This window comes from Helicoverpa zea, chromosome 29 (assembly GCF_022581195.2).
Source record: "Helicoverpa zea isolate HzStark_Cry1AcR chromosome 29, ilHelZeax1.1, whole genome shotgun sequence".
NCBI classification, from domain to species: domain Eukaryota; kingdom Metazoa; phylum Arthropoda; class Insecta; order Lepidoptera; family Noctuidae; genus Helicoverpa; species Helicoverpa zea.
The window spans coordinates 683858-699741 of NC_061480.1; the positions used below are offsets into that span (position 1 = coordinate 683858).

Genomic DNA, 15884 nt, shown 5'->3' on the forward strand with positions numbered 1-15884 from the left:
TATCGGGTTCACCGGGTTAACTGGGCTGAGGAGGTCAGATACGCAATCGCTCCTTGTAAAGCACTGGTACTCAGCTGAATCCGGTTAGACTGGAAGCCGACCCCGACATAGTTGGGAAAAGGCTCGGAGGATGATGATGATGCGGGTGACACCACTTGTGCTGGTTTTTAAAAAGAAGAAATATAAGCAAGCATTGTATTAGTTACCCCTGTTCTCCTGTAATATAACTTGCAGTTTTCTGGTGACACATATCTCATCTTGTGGACTCTCAGTTTAGACCGTCTACAATCTGTAAAATTACAAAAAAATATTTATAAAACGGAATTTTATATCATTAGGATGGATAAAGTAAGAAATTACGTATAAGTAGGTACGTGTTTCGGAACCAACATAGTTGGGAAAAGGCTAGGAAAATGAGACGATAAAGTGAGGAAGAACCTGACAGAAAAGTAAAGGTATGTGGACAGATGGCGAAATAAATATAAATGTAGATGGATTCAGAGGCACGTAAACCCAAAAAATGATGGATTGACTGCCTGTAGGAGGACATGAATAAGAAGGGAATTTGTGTTAGTTACGACAAACAGAAAAAAAAATATTGAAAAAATATGTTACGCTGGCATCAAATAACTTGGGAACAGGACAGGAAGAAGAGAACGATAACTATATAAATGAAACAACCAAGATAAATAGAGAGATAACCCGTATTAACTTTTGTTAAAGAGTACTTACTGTCAGATAAAACCATAGCAAAGAAATGCTGATTCTTGAAATGTGGTGGTGGAGGGCAAATTGGTCTTAGCACTGAAACATAAGGTTTCGTGGTTAGCCTAAATAATAGTTATTAAATAATAGTATAAAGTACATATTTATTCAGTAAATGCTGTAATTTACATGATTACAAACAATAGACTTAAGTGAAGCATTCGATCGTGTCTCTCATACTTTTAAATTCATAACCGTCAATTGTGTGGTTCTAGCTGAATTTGAGCTATTGGTAAAATTTACACATCTAAATAAAAATAGAAGACTTTTCAAATCTGTTACATCATTTAAACTGAACTCAAACTCAAAATATTTAACTACTTTTACTTTTTTACTGAACAATATTAGTTGGTATTCCTTCCTATTTTATTTATAGGTCCTGCTTTATCACAGTGGCTATCTTTGTATCATACATGTATGTCCATCACATGTTGGGCGTTATAACGTTAGATTCGGCATAGGGTCGCAGCATCATGCTGAGCGAGGGTCGCATTGCGTACCTGTGATGTGACGCAGACCATCCTCGCAGTTTGCTTTTTTTCTTGTTATTTACTTATGTTATGTCTTCTATTACTCAATAAAACGCATTTTCTCTCTGTCTTTCTTTCTATGTATGGATCTTGATGATATCACATCATATCATATCATATCATATCATTTATTGCATTCCATAATATACATTTGGTGGAAAATATAAAATAATAGAGGTAGTCACAATTATGGACCCTGATGGGCACAGCAAAATAGTTAGAAGAGAGGAAGGCGTATATGATAGTAATATATAGTAGGTAAGTGATCTTACGAACTGTGACGGTGTCTGTCTCCAACTGAATCATGGCGAGCGTGCTGAAGGTTTCCCTGGAGTAGTCCGGATGGTAGGAGTAGTCGCGGATGCCAAGACTCGGGCCACTGCAGTTGGAGCCGACCACCACTTGGGCTACAGACCTGATGAGAATACAATGCCATGTATGATAGGATCTGTAGATTTAAACCATAATTAAAAAGGAGGTACCTAGTCGTTGTTATAGCCTTTTTATCGTCCCACTGCTGGGCTGCGGCCTCCTCTCACACGGAGAAGGATTGAGCATTAATCACCACGCTTGCTCAATGCGGGTTGCTGATTTCAGACTTTATAGTCCAGGTTTCCTCAACATGTTTTCCTTCACCTTTTTTTATCAGCCATTGGTGTCCAAGTTATACTTAGAAAGTACATACAAACTTAGAAAAGTTGCATTGGTACTTGCCTGGACTAGAATCGAACCCACACCCTTATACTCGAGAAGTTAGTTCTTTACCCACTAGACCACCACGACTTCTTAATTAAGGCGCATAAATCTATACTAATATTATAAAGCTGAAGAGTTTGTTTGTTTGAACGCGCTAATCTCGGGAACTACTGGTCCGATTTGAACAATTCTTTCAGTGTTAGATAGCCCATTTATCGAGGAAGGCTTTTTATCCGGGTTCGTGCAGAGGTTCCCACGGCATGCGGGTGAATCATTGATAAATCTGCCCAGCCTTTTCCCAACTATATGCGGGTGCATTGAGCAAGCGTGGTGATTAATGCTCAATCCTTCTCCGTGTGAGAGAAGGCCGCAGCCCAGCAGTGGGACGATAAAAAGGCTGTAACTTATGGGCCTTAATTAATGTGATTTACAATGTTACCTAAAGTATGTAGTCGTGGTGGCCTAGTGGGTAAAGGACCAACCTCTCAAGTATGAGGGCGCGGGTTCGATCCCAGGTCAGGCAAGTACCAATGCAACTTTTCTAAGTTTGTATGTACTTTCTAAGTAGGGCATGCAATTTCGGTAAAACAAAAATTACCGGTAAAAATTCGGTAATAAAAATATTTTTACCGGTAAACCGGTAAAACGGTAATTTTTGTAATTTTTTTAAAATGTGATATTATAACAATAAGATTGGGTAGTCTTAAAGCAAAAACTAAATAAATATGCAAAGTATAAGGTGGTAAACGTTTTTTGTGTCGTGGGCCGTAACAAAAAACATGTCAGTAACATCCGTACGCGATGTCGCCGACAAAATGCAAGAAAAACGGCTGCGATGGTACGGACATGTAAAAAGGAGTGACACCTGAGGACATCGGCAGTGTGAATGTGATACTCAATCTCAATATACCCGGTCAAAGGCGCAAAGGCAGGCCGAAACCGTGGTGGTTGTGTGTCGTAATGAATGACATGAAAATCTGCGAACTCGAAGAGGAAGATGTCTATTCAGGAGGATAGAGCGAAGTTGGAGAAGGAAGATACGGAAAGCCGACCCCGTCACAAGACGGGATAAACGCTAAGAATTACCGTAAAAAATATACTTTTCATTGAAGGGAAAGCCCTTTTTTATGGTAAATCATCAAATGACAGACTCTTTCTGTCTAAAACCCATGTTTTTTAGTAGGTGTTTTATGGACCAGGGTAGCGGTAACTCTTTCGAACAATCCCGCGGCCCCGGCAGGCCTTGGCCCTGCTGGGCCCCACTGGGTTTGCTGACATCTCCCTGAGGAGCCTGTGGAACAACGCGCGCCGCTGACACGGGTCTGTTGTCTATGCAGACGGTGGAACGATGAGCCACCCGAACTCACCGCCCACAGACCGACGCCTACGGTGGCCGGGAGTCGTCTCTCGACCCTTGGCGCCCGTGGTGTCTTCCTGGTCCACTACAGCGGCTGGGATGAGAGGTGCTACTCGCAGTCGCTCCGCCGTCTCCTTCTCGAGCATGACTGCTTCGCAGAAGGGGCGACGGCTTCCCATTCCCTCTAGCTCCGGACCATGGCTTGAACCAGGGAAGGACGCGAAAGGTCGCCGCTGCCTATTGCCTCGACGACAACACCGCGGTACCCTTCCCAGGCAGTGCACACCTGGACTGTGTGCTCCACCGTGTCCTCAGAGCTGTCCACATGGTGGTGAAGTAAAAGCCCTTGCTCAGTAAGGTCATAGAGTAGGTAAAATAAGCAATAAGCATTTGTACCTTGTATGAGCTGACAGCTATGAGGAAAAACAGAATAACCGAATGAATACAATTTGTTTAGATTTTATAAATTAAGATGAGAAAGAAGATTTGTATCTAACCTAGAGATAGTTAAGGACACACAAGTTTACTTTTCTAAAAAACAGCAACTATAACACTCTTACAATACGTAATGTATACAACATTACATTATATTCAGGCTACATAACAAAGATTTGACGTTAAATGAACAATTGCTATATTTTATCAGAAAGACGTAAAAACCGGTAAATTACCGGTTTCATATTATTTTTACCGGTAATTTAAAACTCGCAAAAATGGGCGATTTACCGGTAAAAACGAAACCGGTTAACCGGTATTGCATGCCCTATTTCTAAGTATATCTTAGACACCATTGACTGTGTTTCGGATGGCACGTTAAACTGTAGGTCCCGGATGACATTGAACATCCTTGGCAGTCGTTACGGGTAGTCAGAAGCCAGTAAGTCTGACACCAGTCTAACCAAAGGGTATCGGGTTGCCCGGGTAACTGGGTTGAGGGGGTCAGATAGGCAGTCGCTTCTTGTAAAGCACTGGTACCCAGCTGAATCCGGTTAGACTGGAAGCCGACCCCAACATGATTGGGAAAAAGGCTCGGAGGATGATGACAATGTTACCTAAAATCCTCTTTGGGCATTTTGTCGATTTCAGAAGCGGCTGCCAGCACTATCTGCCTGGTGACGAGCACCACGCCAGTCGTGAACTTCTTGTCTCCTAAACGGAGTTCAAAAACATTTGTTAGTACTTAAAAATAATTTTATTTTTCGATTTTACATCTTAATAACTTGGTGTGGGATGCAACGTGCGTCGACACCCTGGCGCCATCGCATCTTCCCTGCACGGCAGGTCATGCTGGTGCGGCTGCTGCTTCTGCAGAGACCACCAAGCGGCGCAAGTATAGTAACCTTATTGGGAACTATACTTTTGAGCCGTTTGGGATCGAAACGCTCGGACCATGGGGCCCGAGTTCGCGGTTAAGGTACAAGTTGGCAGCCGACCGCAGGCGACAACTGCAGACGACGTGCCGCAACGACACTACTGGTTTCTATGTATTTCTATGAAATTCCCTCCGTAGTTGAATGAAGCGACGACATGTCGTCTGCAGTTGTCGCCTGCGATCGGCTGCCAACTTGTACCTTTACTTTACAAGGACATCGCGAAAAGGCTTGTCGACGCTTCGCGTGACCAGAGGGCTGGCTTATTCTTTGGACAAAGAATTAGCATTGCCATTCAACGTGGCAATGCAGCCAAGTCTTCTGGGCACGTTTCCGGAGGACAGTGATGCGGAGGAATACTTCGACGCCTGATCGATGCTCTTTTATATTATGTTTTATGTTTAAAAAAACTTTTTTTACTAGTACGAGAAAATAGGAAGCATTTTTTTGTCCGTTTGGACCCTTAAATCTTCGGAGTAATACTAATCATACTACTATATAATATTATAAATGCGAAAGTAACACTGTCTGTCTGTTACGCTTTCACGTCTGAACCACTGAACTGATTTTAATAAAATTTGGTACAGAGATAGAGTTGACCTTGAGAAAGAACATAGGATAGTTTTTATCCCAGACTTTTGAAGAGTTCTCTTGGAAACGCGATATAACCGAACTTGACGCGGGCGAAGCCGCGGGCGGAAGCTAGTATATGATAAAACAGCTTATTTTAAATATGATAAACTAATAGTTATCGGCACGAATCTTGAGCTCTGACCTTCACCTGCGCAGAAGTAATTTATTGGGTCCCTTTTGTGGTATGAAGTGAGGCGCGGGGGCGGGCTAAAGCGGTGATTGGCCCGCAGTGCATCGCGTCATAGCCGTCACTCGGGATTGCGTTCTTTGCTAATAAATCACTTCTGCGCAGATGTAGGTCAGAGCTCAAGATTCGTGCCGATAACTATACTTACGATAAGGATAGAACAGTATTCCAAGCCACGGATATGTTTCTATCCGGGCTCTGCCCTCGTACACGCGAGATATCGGAGAGTTGTCGATCCCACATGACAAACACGATATCACTGAAACATATTACTTATATCAAATAAACATCTTTTTCTCTATTTATCTCATAAATAAAGTACTTTTTTCGTTTATCATGAAAAAAATCTTAAATGTGTTGATTCATACTCCATTTGACCAGGGGCCCGATTCAGCTAAGTTATAATGTCAAAATTGAATAAAAATTGTATCGCAATAGCAGTTTTAACAATCGTATTCCAACGACATTCGATTGGTCAGCTATTTGCTCTACGGTAGTTTGCTTGCCTTGCTCTACAATCATATTGCACTCGTAAATAATTTGCAGACAATACGATTCATAACTGAATCACAGAAACAGATAAAAACGTTTATTTAAAAGAGAAAATAGCGGAATGTTACGTACGCTTCAATCGTAATTGAGTCGGGATTAGATCTCAGTCGAATGTAAATCGTATGTCGCTTAAGTAAACTTAGTACAATAGCGCCCCATACAGCGGCCCGATTCTCCTAATTTTATTTAAGCAACACACGATTCACGTTCGACTCGATTCGACTGAGATCCAATCCCGACTTGATTACAATTGAAGCGTATGTGGCATTCCGCTATTTTTTCTTTGAAATAAACGTTTTTATCCTTTTCTGTCATTCAATAATGAATCATTTTGTCTGCAAATGATTTACGATTGCAAAATGATTGTACAGCAAACTACCGTATAGACCAAAATCACAAAAATAGCAGACCAATCGCACACCAATCAAATGTCAATCGAATACGATTGGTCTTTTATTAGTAGCAGAATGCCCGATATGGTTAAAACTGCTATTGCGATCATATTGCGATTCGATTTCTAATCGATTTTGACATTATTAACTTAGGAGAATCGGGCCCCAGATCAATAACTATGTCATAATCTTACCTTAATATGATGAAATGACTAGATAAAAAACAAATACTAGCCTTCGATTAACGACGAGAAACTTATCCAAACACCAATTTTATTCATAACTCTTCAATTTATTGTATTCTTGTCTAAACTCCACCACACTGTCAATTATTAGTTTAAGACTTGCCCAATTTAAATATCATCATCTGCCTAGCCTTTTCTCAACTATGTTGGGGTCGCCTTCCAGTCTAACCGGATGCAGCTGAGTACCAGTGTTATATAAGGAGCGACTGTCTATCTGACCTCCTCAACCCAGTTACCCGAGCAACCCAATATCCCTTGGTTAGACTGGTTTTCAGGCTTAGGTACTGGCTTCTGACTGCACCTGTCCGTAACGACTGCAAAAGATCTACAAATTACAGCCACGCAGATTTCTGTTGAAACACCCCTTAAAAATGAATAGTTTTCTCGAATTGAGTAAGCCCTCTTAATTTCAATGCAATTTTTTCTATCGCTATTCAAGTAAAAATAATAGTATTTTATTTTTCATTTAAGCCCTTCACAGCTGACGTTTTAATACACTTTACTTTTAAATAAAAACGATAGATACGCCTATTACGAAATACACAATATATTTTTTTTGTTGCTAGCCCTCAGTCTAAAATACACGTACTATGTAGGTAGGTATGTTCTTAGTTACTGACTTGCATTGAAAAGAGAAGAGTGGACTAAAAAATTCGTTTGCTTACAAACAGCCGTAAGATTGTCTTAACAAGATGATGGTTTTGCTAATATACACTTGAGAGAATGTCGCTTAAACATGTCATTTGTGCTGAGATAAGTGGGATACGTAACATACCTACTTACTGACGACTTCTGGGGCCCGATTGTGCTAAGTTAATAATGTCAAAATTGAATCGGAATAGCTGTTTTAACCATATCGGGCATTCTGCAACTAATTTAAGACCAATCGTATTCCAATGACAGAAAAGGATAAAAACGTTTATTTCAAAGAAAAAATAGTGGAATGCAACATACGCTTTAATCGTAATTGAGTCCTGATTGGATCGCAGTCGAATGTGAATCGTTGTCGCTTAAGTAAAATTAGGAGAATCGGGCCCCTGGTTTCTTCAAGTTTGATTTTATACAGTTTTCTTACGAAAAGCCCGCCGAATCGATAGTAAGAAGTTTTATCACGGAAAACACTATTTTTCAACAAATTGTTGAAAGCCCATTCTTGTAAATAATCTGTTCATTTAAGTAATAAACATATTTCGATTCTGGGTGCAAATAAATTTTAATTATTAATGAACTTGTTTTCATTTCCCTTCCACTCCTGTATATGTATTACTAGCTTCTGCCAGCGGTTTCACCCGCATCCCGTGGGAACTACTTACTTCCCGTACCGGGATAAAAAGTAGCCTATAGCCTTCCTTGATAAATGGGCTATCTAACACTGAAAGATTTTTTCAAATCGGACCAGCAGTTCCTGAGATTAGCGCATTCAAACAAACAAAAACACAAACAAACTCTTCAGCTTTATAATATTAGTATAGATATATCTACTACTGTCATGTTTGACGTGTCCGTAAACCGACTTTACATTGATATTAATGAATCCTAACTAATATTATAAATGTGAAAGTATTTAAATAAAACTACTTTTACGGATTTTATCGCGTTATATTAATATTATTTAATCCCGACGTTTCGGATCCTTTACAGCATCCATGGTCACGGGCAGACTAAGGTGTTGGTCGTCTTGATATATTAGTTACAAACAGCTACCCTACATTTTGTTGATTATTATTGACAATCCGATTCACGCAAAACGAGCTCACTGTATCCATAGGTCGAGCAGTTGTAGGCTTGGATTTTGATTTAATAGTTTCTATGATGGGATTCCAAGCAGGTGGTATGCACCAGCCATCTTCTCTATTGAAATTTGGATGTTTTTTAATTTCAATAGCCTCGCGAATCATCCTAGGTAGGAATCGGTTTTCTCTTGCAAGGACTTGTGGTTTATCAAATCTGATGTAATGCTGGGCCTTGTCTAGTGTGTGTTCACAAACTGCTGACTGTCTGGAACGGCGGTGTTTGACATCGGCGATGTGTTCTTTTACGCGGGTCCCTATGCTTCTTTTAGTTTGGCCTATGTAAGAGAGACCACAATCACATTCAAGCTTGTATACACCCGCATCTTGTAGAGGTATGTGACACTTGACAGGTGGTAAGAATTGACTGATCTTCTTCAGCGGCTTGAAGTAGGTTTTGATTGAAGCTCGCTTCAAGATGTAGCCAATCTTGTCTGTGACTCCTCTTATGTATGGAAGAACAGCAGGTAGACGCTCAACTGTGGCTGGTTTCACGCGGGTTCTGCGACGAGGGCGCGGTACTCGGAGCTTGTTGTCGTGCAGTACTTGCTTGACATGTTGAAGCTCAGCACCCAGGTGTTGTTCATCGCAGATCCCACGTGCTCTCTGAAACAATGATTTACCAACGGTAGATAACTGTGTTGGGTGGTGGTGGGACTCACCATGAAGGTATTTGTCTGTATGGGTTTTCTTCCGATACACAGTGTGACTCAAGGTGTTATTAGGGTTACGGATAACCAAAACATCTAAGAAAGCTAAGGAGTTGTTTGCCTCTGACTCCATAGTGAATTGAATTTTGGGGTTTATGGAGTTAAGATGATTTAAAAATGCTGTGACTTTGTCAGATGGTAGTATTGTGAAAGTATCATCTACGTACCGCTTGTAGAATTTGGGTGTTACGGGTGCAGATTGCAGGGCTCGCTCCTCAAAATCCTCCATGAAGATATCAGCAACAATGGGAGATACTGGGGAGCCCATTGCTACACCATCCATGTAGAAGTGATTATTCCACAGTAAATAGCCAGATGTTAGGCAATGTTTTAACAGTAATTAGTTATGACCTTACTACAAAAACTTTAACCCCTGTTTTACACTTGTCTAATAAAATTTTGGCTGCAAAATGAACCATATGTCAACGTCATAATTTGACATTTTTATAGACAAGGCATAAACTGACGTTTAAAAGTTTTTGTGGTAAGACGGTTAATGTTTAAATAATATTAATATAACGCGATAAAATCCGTAAAAGTAGTTTTATTTAAATGTCTAATATTCGCGTAAGTGTCAGAAATCAATGTGAAAGTAACTCTGTCTGTCTGTCTTTCTGTCTGTCTGTCGTTTCTTCACGCCTAAACTACTGAACCGATTTGTGTGAAATTTGGTACAGACAGTTTGGAACTCGAGAAAGGACATAGGATAGTTTCTATTACAAAAAATAAAATTTATTCCGGACATATAGTCACTATTCCACGCGAACGAAGTCGCGGGCAAAAGCTAGTTTAACTTAAATGACTTTTGATTTGATTTACTGACAACCGATTTTTTTCCGTTTTAGGACACGAATACCCCCAAGAAATTTCCAAATCGTGTACCAAAATCAAAGCAATCACAGCCATTACACGTAGTGGTAAGTGTTCTGACGATCATTCTCCTTGAACAAACCAAAATTGACTTCTATTGTTACAGCCTTTTTATCGTCCCACTGCTGGGCTGCGGCCTCCTCTCACACGGAGAAAGATTGAGCATTAATCACCACGCCTGCTCAATGCAGGTTGCTGATTTTAGACTTTATAGTCCAGGTTTCCTCAAGATGTTTTCCTTCAGCTTTTTATCAGACATTGGTGTCCAAGATATACTTAGAAAGTAGGTACATACAAACTTAGAAAAGTATTGGTACTTGCCTGAAGTCCACGACTTCTATTGAGTCTTGTATTAATTTTTGTGTAAAAGCTATTATTTTATTCGAAGAAATCTGTCTATTTTGTCCACAGTCGAAACATGCACGCAACGGGAACAAAAAAGCTCAGAAGTGTCCAAAATGTAACACGGTCCTCCCAACAGCAACTGCGCCTGAGTCAAACGTAAGTGCCTTAAAATCAAAATCAATTTTTGTTTATTCAAACTTGGCTGCAAAACAGGGGCCCGAATCTCCTAATGTCAAAATCGAATAGAAATTGAATCGCAATAGCAGTTTTAACCCTTTTTTTAAACCATAACGGGCATTCTGCTACTAATATAAGATCAAACGTATTCCAACGACATTTCGATTGGGCTGCTATTTTGGTGATTTTGGTCTATACGGTAGTTTGCACTACAATCATATTGCAATCGTAAATCATTTGCAGACAAAATGATTCATTATTGAATGACAGAAAAGTGTAAAAACGTTTATTTCAAAGAAAAAATAGCGGAATGCCACATACGCTTCAATCGTAATTGAGTCGGGATTGGATCTCAGTCGAATGTGAATCGTATGTCGCTTAAGTAAAATTAGGAGAATCGGGCCCCAGCACTTTTCGAACGTCAGAAATTTACATTAGACAGCCCCCAAAACGCCCACTCTTCACAAACTTCCTATGTGTTTTTGCTGGGAAGAAGCAAGCTTATTCAGCAGTATTTCATAATATACTAACCGTTTTCCCACGGTTACACCCGCGTCCCGTGTGAACTACTGCTCGTACCGGGATAAAATATAGCCTATGTTACTCGGGAAGAGTGTAGCGCCCCAACAGTGAAAGAATTTTTCAATTCGGCTCAGTAGCTTCGGAGCTTTAAGGTTACAAACAAAGCGGTCTCGATAGTTTAGTAGGCCCTAAGGGGTCCTATTTTTGTTACGGGCTCCGAGCTTTGCTTAGTCCGTCACTATCTCTGGTGCTCAACGTCTTTGTAATTCTCTGATGACCAGATTTTCTGATTACCTAGCTTAACAAACGCAATGATTTTCTTAGACGCAAGTGAGATCAGTAATAGCGAGGGTATATCACTTCTTGGAGCGCGAGTACGAACAGTTGAAGAGCTTGCACCCGGAGACGGACTGGTCTCCGCTGAGCAGGGTCAGGCAGCGCGCGGCCGTCGCCACCGGCGTCTCGGAGCCCGACGTGATTCAAATACTCAGCGAGGAGGCTGACACTCACGCCGCTGACGAAGACCCGCCCAGGAAACGACCTAGAACAGACCACCAGAGGTGAGGAACTTGTGACTTTCGATAATTTTTCAACCACAGCGGCTATTTCAGAAAGGTACCAGCCAACTGCACAGGACATATTATAGTGCACAAGCATATGCGCGAACACTGGTGCCCTCACTAACTTGTGAACTTTGTATTGCCATAATCAGCCTTTGCTCAACTATGTTAACTGGCCGGCTTCCAGTCTAACCAGTACCAGTGCTTTATAAGGAGCGACTGCCTATCTGACCTCCTCAACCCAGTTATCCGGGCAGCCCACTGCCTATAGCAAAGACTGGTTGTCAGTCTTACTCGCTTCTGACTACCATAACGACTACAGTAGATGTCCAAATGAAAGCCGGGACCTACACTTTGGTCTTTCGAAACACGGAAGAACTCGTTATGACTAGATGTGAGCTCAGTGTGGGATATGTTTAGCTTCGTAGATACCGCTGCCCATCTCCGAGCAAGGCATTCAATATTCCACTTGGTGCTGTGTGGTGGTTAAATATATACTGCTACTGTGACAGCCTTTTTTTAATCGTCCCACTGCTGGGCTGCGGCCTCCTCTCACACGGAGAAGGATTGAGCATTAATCACCACGCTTGCTCAATGCGGGTTGGTGATTTGGTGGTTAAAGATAAACATAGTTATTTTTAAATCACGAGTATACAGAACAAAATACATAGTTATACATATGACATGTTTTAATGCAAGGTGAAAGACATACAATTTTCTTCATGTTTTTCCGTTAGTCATCTCAGCCATAGGACGTCCACTGCTGAATATAGGCCTCGCCCTTAGATCTCCACAGATACCTGTTGGAGGGGACCTGCATCCAGCATCTTCCGGCGACCTTTATAAGGTCGTCTGTCCACCTTGTTAGTAATAGTGTACAATGTTTTAAAGAGTAGCCTTTTCCAAGCCGCCATTTGCAAAACTTTTTTTTTTTTAATTTCAGTTCATCTGACGATGATGATGATGATGAGGATGATGACGAGGACGATGATGATGATGATGATGATGATGGAACTATCAATAATGATGAGGACAGTGAGAGACAAGCTGTAGATTATCCGTGAGTATCTTTAGGGTCCGTTCACACAGACCGGCTCGGAGAGCATCGGCGCGCATTTTTCTTTTCACACAGACTGGAGTCGGCTCCGATCGGCTGCGTGAGATGCAGTCAGAGCCAAACGTCAACAAGACCGAGAAAAAGTGCACGATCGGAGCCGGTGGGCTCCGCTTATTATTGCACACCGAGCGACTTCGAGCATTCTTAATGTCAAAAGCAGTGCACATGCAAAAAATAACCTTACTACAAATACTAAGTACTCGATTTTCAACGTGTTAAGACTTTGCTCTCCTCTCCGAGCCGGTCTTATTGAGAATCAAACATGTCATTGGTTGAAAGTGAATATTTAAGAATAAGTTTACAGGCTTTGTTGACAAGAATAATGCTAATAATATTTTTTTTATCATTACTAGGAAGGAGTCGTTATACATCGATGTCGCACCGATGATGGAGGCCACGTAAGTATTCTTCTCTCTCTATATTCTTCCTCAGCTGTCAATTCTGTGGAGACCACGGACTAGCGAGCGCAGCGTAGGACGTCCACCAACAAGGTGGACAGACGACTTTATAAAGGTCGCCGTCGACGCTGGATGCAGGTCGCCTCCAACAGGTATCTGTGGAGATCTAAGGGGGAGGCCTATGTTCAGCAGTGGACGTCCTATGGCCGAGATGATGACGATGATGTCAATTCTGTCTGTCAGTCACTACAAAAGTGCTGTCATCCCGTCAAAACTGACAGCTGTCACCTGCACAGAAAATTCCGAACATCGGTACCTTTAGTGCAGTTGAAAAAGCCGCCCAAGTGCGAGTCGGACTCGCGCACGAAGGGTTCCGTACCATTGTTTATAAATGGAGCAAAAAAAAACACGTTTGTTGTATAGAAACCCCCCAAAATGTTTATTTTATTCTGGTTTTCATACGTATTTGTTGTTACAGCGGCAACAAAAATACATCATCTGTGAAAATTTCAGCTCTCTAACTATCACGGTCCATGAGATGCAGCCTGGTGACAGACGGACGGACGGACAGAGGAGCGAAAACAATACCTAGGGTCCCGTTTTACCCTTTGGGTACGGAACCCTAAAAAGTATCTTCTATCTATCAACCCACCTCAATCTGTCACATGTCTTCAATAGATGTTCAACCTTATCATAATATCATCCTCCGAGCCTTTTTCCCAAACTATGTTGGGGTCGACTTCCAGTCTAACCGGATGCAGCTGAGTATCAGTGCTTTACAAGGAGCGACTGCCTGTTTGACCTCCTCAACCCAGTTACCCGGACAACCCAATACCCCTTGGTTAGACTGGCGTCAGACTTACTGACTTCTGGCTACCTACCTTATCACAATAGTGGAAGGTTAATGTTCGATTGGTAAAATTTGACAGATTCGAGTAGGTTGACCTGCTGGCATCTGTACACACACAAGTTTGGCTTAGCCGCCTTCTTTAGATTTTTTCCTTTTTAATACTTATTGTATTATTTTAAATTTTCAGTCAAATGGTTGAATTTGAATCGGAAATGGTTAATATTAAACAAGAACCGGAATACTCAACGGATAAAACGTACACGTAAGTTCATACACACTTATATTATGACTAGCTTCTGCCAGCGGTTTCACCCGCGTCCCGTGGGAACTACTTCCCGTACCGGGATAAAAAGTAGCCTATAGACTTCCTCGATAAATAGGCTATCTAACACTGAAAGAAATTTTCAAATCGGACCAGTAGTTCCTGAGATTAGCGCGTTCAAACAAACAAACAAACTCTTCAGCTTTATAATATTAGTATAGATGTACCTAACTGCCTCGTTGGTCTAGTGGTCGCAAGCGCGGCTGCTGTGCTCGAGCTGCTCGAGGTCTCGGGTTCGATTCCCGGGTCGGGCCGACATCGCTTTGTGGGTTTTCTTAAACTTTCACAAAGCAACCCGGAGCCTGGAAGTTGGTGATTGATACACCCGTGCATCGGAGAGCACGTAAATGTCGGTCCTGCGCCTGATCTCTTTCCGGTGGTGTCGGATTGTCGTCCCATCGCGCTATGAGAGTGAAGAAATAGTGAGTGCACATGTGTCTGCGCAAATGCTCGTGCACTATAATATGTCCTGCGCAGCTGGCTAATCTCCTTACACGAGAACAGCCACCGTAGCCGATAATCGGCTAGGAGGACATCAGTCATCTTCATCATCAGTATTATAATTTAACTTGCTTCTGCCAGCGGTTTCACCCGCGTCCCGAGGGATCTAGGTGCTGCCCCTACCGGGATAAAATATAGCCTATGTTACTCGGGAAGAGTGTAGGTTCCCAACAGTGAAAGATTTTAAAATTAAATGTATCAATGTTTGACTAATTTCCTTCACTTTTACGTTGTTTACGAATAGAAGAATATATTATGAGCATACGAATTGTACTTAATGTCTTTGTATTTAAATTCCAGGGTACCGGTGACTGTGTGTATACCGAAACTAGAGCCGCCAGATGAACGTCATTGTCAAAATATTAAGTAAGTCAAAAATATTAACTATTATAATAACTACCTAAGACGAAGTTGCACCATTTAACTACCTCTATAACGATAACCAAACCATAACCAGCCGTACCTATATAGTTATCGGCACGAATCTTGAGCTCTGACCTACATCTGCGCAGAAGTGATTTATTAGCAAAGAACCAATCCCGAGTGACGGCTATGACGCGATGCGCTGCGGGCCAATCACCGCCCCGCCCCTCACGAATACCACAAAAGGGACCCAATAAATTACTTCTGCGCAGGTGAAGGTCAGAGCTCAAGATTCGTGCCGATAACTATACTTGCCGCGCATTGCTCACATCGGTGATTTGACTACTGAAAATGGTTCGGTTATCGTTATCTATAGTTAAATGTTGCAACTCATCAATGGTCTATACTCTATACAAAAATGTGATAAAATCATTTTTCCACTATTATTACCTTGCTCCTTAAGATCTGCTCATAGTATTTCTACACTAGCTTCTGCCAGCGGTTTCACCCGCGTCCCGTGGGAACTACTTCCCGTACCGGGATAAAAAGTAGCCTATAGCCTTCCTTGATAAATAGGCTATCTAACACTGAAAGAAATTTTCAAATCGGACCAGTAGTTCCTGAGATTAGCG

The 15884-nt window shown here is 41.6% G+C and overlaps 1 protein-coding gene across 1 annotated transcript in view; it reads left to right on the forward strand.

Annotated features, from left to right (window-relative positions):
* The window catches only part of LOC124644140 (transcription initiation factor TFIID subunit 11-like), a 34237-nt gene that overhangs the window by 13981 nt on the left and 4372 nt on the right, over positions 1-15884 (forward strand). The window contains exons 3-9 of the mRNA XM_047183375.1: positions 10073-10144; positions 10509-10598; positions 11466-11701; positions 12645-12761; positions 13172-13216; positions 14254-14328; positions 15190-15255. Of these exons, the coding sequence (XP_047039331.1) occupies positions 10073-10144; positions 10509-10598; positions 11466-11701; positions 12645-12761; positions 13172-13216; positions 14254-14328; positions 15190-15255 (701 nt within the window). The remainder of the gene's footprint in view (positions 1-10072; positions 10145-10508; positions 10599-11465; positions 11702-12644; positions 12762-13171; positions 13217-14253; positions 14329-15189; positions 15256-15884) is intronic.